The sequence below is a fragment of the Rattus norvegicus genome, chromosome 1 (assembly GCF_021556685.1).
Source record: "Rattus norvegicus strain SHRSP/BbbUtx chromosome 1, alternate assembly SHRSP_T2T, whole genome shotgun sequence".
NCBI classification, from domain to species: Eukaryota; Metazoa; Chordata; class Mammalia; order Rodentia; family Muridae; genus Rattus; species Rattus norvegicus.
This window is the reverse complement of record NC_141534.1, coordinates 213243163-213249403: the sequence shown is the minus strand read 5'-3', so window position 1 is coordinate 213249403 and position 6241 is coordinate 213243163. Positions and strand designations below refer to the sequence as shown.

General features: G+C 52.6%; 1 protein-coding gene across 1 annotated transcript; it reads left to right on the top strand.

The window, feature by feature from the left end:
• Window positions 1-553: 553 nt before the first annotated feature.
• Window positions 554-5969, top strand: Smim38 (small integral membrane protein 38). Its single transcript, NM_145088.2, is given in 5 exon segments — window positions 554-813; window positions 988-1187; window positions 1316-1458; window positions 1809-1884; window positions 2232-5969. A coding segment is annotated over 1 exon segment (156 nt). The 5' UTR covers window positions 554-813; window positions 988-1187; window positions 1316-1458; window positions 1809-1884; window positions 2232-2798; the 3' UTR covers window positions 2955-5969.
• Window positions 5970-6241: the final 272 nt, after the last annotated feature.

The window sequence follows — 6241 nt, the reverse complement described above, 5'->3', positions numbered from 1 at the left end:
CTATTGGTGTCTATGGGACTTTCATGTTGCTTTGGGCCATGTCAATAGCAGGTGTTTCAGGATGTGGTTGTCTAAAAGGATGGTAAGAAATCCAGGAAATAGGAAGGTGGAGATGGGGTAAGCCATAAAAGAAGGATTGACTTTGGGCCTCTTTCTCCCAATTTGAAGATGTTCTGTTGGCTGTATACCCTTGAGTTAGTCCGGGGGACCCAGAGCTCATCCATTGTATGGTCAAGGTTTGGTAAAGTTCTGCCTGGGGGACAGCTCCCGAAGCCCCAAAACAGAGGCTGGGAAGTCCTAGGGACCAGGAAGAGCAGTTGTGGGTGACTCAGAGAGTCCCTGTCACCAAAATGAGGAGCACCCTAGTGTCCTTCGAGCAGAGAAGCTGTGTCTGTGCTGTCTCCACCAATCTCTTGCTCCTTTCTGTGCTTCCCTCATCCTCCCTGACTTCATCCTCCCTGACTTCATCCTCCAGCACGCCCACTGACCTCCCCTCTCTCTCCTAGGAGCAGTTAGGAGGGCCACTCACTTTCTTCCCTGAAAGACACATGGCCGACTTTATGCTTGCCAACACTCAGAGGCATATGAGTGGGAAGGAAGGGTCAGGCCTCCTTGACCCCAGAGTCTCCTGTGTCTTGATGCCATGTTACCTGGGACAATATTGACTTTCCCTATCTGATGGTGTGCCTGACAAACACAGAGCTTTGTTCAAGGCCACCTTAGTTCCACCAGTGGTGGGTCCGAGCTGGTGGCCAAGCTCGGGGCAGACGCTTCAGCTTCCGAGAAAGCCTTACCGGAGATGTGAACTCTCAGGTGAGTAAGATGCTGGCTGAGGTGAGCCCTTGGCTTGCTCCCTTTCCAAGAGCATGGTGGTGTCTATGCGGGGACTCTCACCCCAGATTCCCTAGGGCTTCTTTAGTAAGTAAGCAAGGCCCTCGAGGACATTCCAGAAACCTCAGAGAAACAAATGTTTGGTGTGATTTCTAGCTGTATCTGGCTCCTAACTTCTACATCCTCCCTTACATTTGGAGCGAAAGAAAAGTAAACCCAAGAATGTTTCAAGAATGATGTCCTGAGAGTGTTGGGCTGGGTGGCCTGACAAGTCACCCCATACACTGCAAAGTGGGAGACAACCTTGGTCAGTCCCAGGGATGCACCAGCCGCAGCATGAGAGGCAGTGGACACAGGTAACTTACATACGTCCCGTACACTTTGGAAATCCACACATTGTCACTGTTCTCAAACTCTTCACCGCCCATCCTGTGGTGGGCTACCTGCCAGTCCTTTGTGTTTGCTGTTATTTGGAATCTTCTAGAAAGGCTCTGCGGGGTGAATACTCTTAATGCCACGGAGGAAAGAGTTCAGTACTAGTGAGAGGCGACCAGCGACACTCTACAGGAGTTCTCCGTGTGGAAGATGCCCCCTTGCATCTCTCATGGCTTATTGGACTGATTCCTGGTGAGACAACTTGGGTTGGAAGTCTAGGACCTTGTTGGCCGGGCATTCTCGTTCCTCCCACAGTGCCCCTGGCTGCAGATGAGGTCCTGCTTTGTGGGACACACAGTTGGTATTAGAGGTAGGGGACAGCAAGCCAATTTTTTCTTCATCCAAGGAGACCTCAGCTGTGAGGGGCCAGAGTGGCCCACACAGGGGGACGTGGTCCTCATGTGTGTGTATGCGCACATGTATACGGCAGACGGGTGTAACTGGGCAGATGCTGTTTTTCTGGAAAATTCTGGAGGTGAGTCCCCAGAGCGGCTGCTCTAGGGGTGCTGGGCCTATTTAAGTATTCTCTCTTTGTCTTTCAGAGCAGGGGGCTCTGACCTCATTCCCAGCGAGGAGCCTGAGGTCTAAGGAAGCAAGCATCTTCCGCACCACCACTCAGTGAGTCTCCTCTGCTAATCAGCCGCCAGCCCTGTGTGGGCAGCTGGAGGGGGGCTATAGGGGTTCCTTCCCATAAACCTCCTGTGGGGCTGGAGTAGGTGGTGTTCAGCCCATCTCCAGTGGTTGCCTTCCCGGGGTTGTGAGGGGGAGATTAAATCCACTCCCTAGGTTCCAGACCCTTTTGGGGGCGGTCTGTGTTGACCACCCCCATGCTGCTACAGGTTGGGGCAGCCTCGGGGACTCTGCGCACAGCCTGTGTGCTAATTGAGCCATGTCTGGGGTCGCCTCTGGGCTCCAGCCGACTGTTCCCCCCTCTCTGTGCCTCTCTCCTCTTTTCAATCGCACAGTCTCCCTGCCGCCCTCCCTGCTGGGCCGGGCCTCCCTGCAAGCCTCGTGGCCCCCGCTCGGTGCGGGCCTGCTGCTGCTGCTACACAGCCCGCCCAGCCTCGGACCGCGCTGGCCTCCAGAAGTGATAGCTAATTGGGGAGAGAAAGGGCTCGATTGTCTGCGGCAGCCGGAAAGGCCCGGAGGAGGCGGCCGCTTCGCCCTGCAGCTGCCGCCGCCGGAGATGTTTGGGGATTACGTCAGCCTGGCGGGCAGGGGCCGCGGGGACAGCGCGGGAGGCGGGCTCCCGCAGGCCTCCCGCCGCCAGGGCCTCTGGACAATGCTGCCATTGTCGGTGCACGGAGTGCTTAGCTCCCCATGAATGGTACACGGGCCTCTTGACCAAGGAGGCCGCCTATAGCCCCAACTGTCCCCTCACAGGCGGGGAGGCCCAGTGCAGTGGGAAGGGCTGGCTGCGGGCTGCACGGATCTGTCCCTCAGAAGGGGCCACCGGCAGGCAGGCAGGGCTGAGATCAGGCCTCAGCGAGGCTGCTGCTGCTGTACCCTGTGTGGTAGACTCCCTCCTCAGCATGGCCTCCTGGCTGGGGGACACTCCCGGCCCTGACCCACTCATGGTGCTCCTGGTTGTCATCCTCCTGGTACGCTTCATTCTGTGGTCCTGCCTGGGGACCTATATGGACTACAGGCTGGCCCGGCCTCAGCCTGGCAAACCCAAAGAAGAGTAAGCCAAGGGGCACAGAGGAGACCCAACCCTGGAAGTTTTGCACTATGGCTCTACCATCCTTCTGTGGGTGGGCAGGAGGTAGTGAGTGCCACAGACACCTTCCTGTTACTCTCCTTTGCCATGGTCTGTCTCCACACCTGCCCCCAAGAGACCTCTAGTTTGGGCTAACCTCCCTAGCCCTTCACCAGCCAGGCAGGCACATGATCCTTACGTCCTATCCAGCGTGCTGAAACCAGAGAGCAGTAGAAGAGACAGAGGTTCAGGGAGTCCCAGAACCTGCCCATATTAGTTAGGACCATCCCCATAGGAGGGTGTTTGCCTACACAGGCTGTCAAAGAAACCACTGTTACCAGGTTCCAGAACCCCATGATTGTGTGTCCCCTAGGAAATGCCTGACTCTCCCCGATCTCTAATTCTTTGTAAGAGGCTGAAGTTGTGTGGTGAAGCCACAAGGACAGCTGTGACCATTGCTCCCAAGGCCAGTGCTTTCATGGATCTCCAATGTCCTAACCAGTCACTGGATGCAGACAGCTGCCTCAGTTTCCCCGAGAAGACCTTAGGGAAGGGTCTCAAGATGGTCTCATGAGATGGGGTTTGAGCCCAGCTCTTTGGCCTGGAGACCACTCTTTGCCTATCGGAACCTTGGTTTCCCACCTTGGTTCTCATGAGAGGAACCTATGGGGTTGGTGATGTGACTTTCGAGACGCTGTGTTCTTTTTGAAGACTCACCTGGCCCACCCAGGTGGCGTTGGACGGAAGGAGAGAGTTCAGAGCTCACACACGTGTGCATATGTGCATCCCCTGTGCATGAGGGATCCAACGCTGTTGAGAAGACAGCTGGAGATGGGGTTCTGCCAACCTTATGTGACTCCCCGGTACCGTGGCCATGGTCAATAGACCCTGTTTTTTCCTTTGAACCAAATTGTGTAGCAAGATGTCTGTGGGCATTCGAGGCTACAGTGTGTAAGTTCTGAGATTTGGCATGGACTTGCTTCTACTTTGCCCTCTGTGGCACATGGTTTAGGGCTTCATGGCCTGCAAGAAGGCTGCGACCACTTCAGAGACTTTACGTGGCCTCCATGGACAGAGACGGGACAATAGAGATGGAAAGCGATCCTTAAGGAACCCCAAGTTTGCATCTCATGATCCAGAATTATGTCATAGTGTCTTAGCCTCATGACTGTCGTTGCGATAAATACTGTGGGCTCAGCTCATAGTTCCACATCAGTCCATGAAGGCTGAGAAGCCTCTGGCAGGAGCGTGAGGCGTCCACTCCCAATATGCCTGGAGCTGGAGGAGGACGAACAGCATATGTCCCTCCTGAACTCTGCCACTGGCCTGGGCCACTCTTTTCTGTTATGGCCTTTGGGGACTGGTTTGGGTACTTTGGTGTCTCTGTGGCCCCTGAGCACTGGCTTTATCTTTATGAGAACCTTAGGATGGTAGATATGTCAAACTTTGGCATCTTCCTGGCTTGCCTTGGTTCCTTGGAGGGGTCTTCAAAAAAATGTCTCAGTCATTTGGGTGTGGTGGCACATACTTGCTATCCCAGCACTTGGGAGGGAAAAGCAGGAAGATCAGAACTTTAAGGTCATCCCCAGCTACTTAGTGAGTTCAGGCTGTAGCATGAAATAACAAAAGTGCACCATCTCATGCTATGACTGGCTACCCTCTGGCCCTGGTGCTCTCACTGCCTCCAGGGCCTCCAAGCATCCATGGCAGGTCACGGCCTAGCCAGCTTCACGGTTCCAAATTCCAGTGGCTGGCTGGGCTGCCCCACCATGGTACCTTTCTCTGGAACTCAGTTGAGTGGCTGTGTGAAGGAAAACACCACACAAACTTAGTTTAGAATCAACAGGTAACTCAATCGCTGGGCACAGCAGCTAACATCCTAATTTTGTAAGCTATTCTAAATGTAACTCCAATCCTGGCAGATCTAAACTGGGGCCTCTTAGCTACATTTTGCCTTTGTGGGCTTGGGATACATGAGACCTTGTTTCAAATCAATCAATCAATCAATCAATCAATCAATCAAACAAACAAACAAACAAATAAACAAAACCAGAACCTCCACTCCTAACAAAAGTCCGAGCACCAAAGTTTCCAGATGAGGCAGATATGCCTTTGTCTGAGACCTTTGTGAGGATGCCCCTGTGCTCATGGCTGGCAGGCCTTGACACAGGCACACCGAAGGAGGCAAATGGTAGAGAATGGCAGCTGGTCTGTGAGGGGATTTTGTTACTGGATGTATAGTATTTTTCTGAATCCCCATGTTGGAATTTTCATCCCTAGTGCGCTCAGCACCTGAAAGTGGAGGCAGTGAATGAGATGTGAAGCTAAATGAGGTCACATGACCTGGTCCCTAACCCTGAGATCACATGGCGTAGTCCCTAACCCCCGAGAGACTGGTGTCCTCAGAGATAAAAGAGCCTAGCATACAGCCTGTGTGTGTCCAGAGGGCAAGCACTTGAGGAGGCAGGGACAATATGCTGTCTGCAGGCCAAGGAGAGAGGCCTCAGGAGAATTTAGCCTGGGACACTTCCACCTGGGACTTCTGGCCATCAGCATGTGAGGTAAGCCTCCCATTTCAGGACTTCCACCTTGAACTTCTGGCCTCCAGCATGTAGTGTAAGCCTCCCATCTGAGGTGCTCTGAATTGATTAACACATAAACCAATGGACGGAGTCATCAGTATGACAAGGGATCACCGAGTGCTCCCAGCCCAGGAATCTCCACGACTGTGATGTGGGCTCAGCATAGCGCTGGCCTACAGGTGGATTGGGTCTGGGAGTCAGAGGCAGGGCAGAAAGTTCTGGAAACAGAGAGCAGCCTGAACATGTTCATGTAGCTACAGACCACTAAAAATTGTGGCCAGAGCAAATTTTGATACATAGTATATGTGACCTCAAAGGCTGGCTGCCTTAGACTCTGTCATAGCACATCAGAAATGTCTTCATGTGTGTTCTGCAGAAAAATGGTGGCAATTTGGACACATTGAAATAAAATGTAAAAGTCCATTTTCTGCTTCTTTTAGTGAGTTTCCATGAGATTACTAGAAAAATTAACAGGAATGCACAATTTAAGTATTTGTTTCCAGTGGATGGTTGTTTGGAGAATTATCTATGGCAGCCGCCATCGTTTCTGTTTTGAATGAGTTTCTTGTGGGGGAAGAAGAAGAAGAAGAAGAAGAAGAAGAAGAAGAAGAAGAAGAAGAAGAAGAAGAAGAAGAAGAAGAAGAAGAAGAAGAAGAAGAAGAAGAAGAAGAAGAAAGAAGAAAGAAGAAGAAAG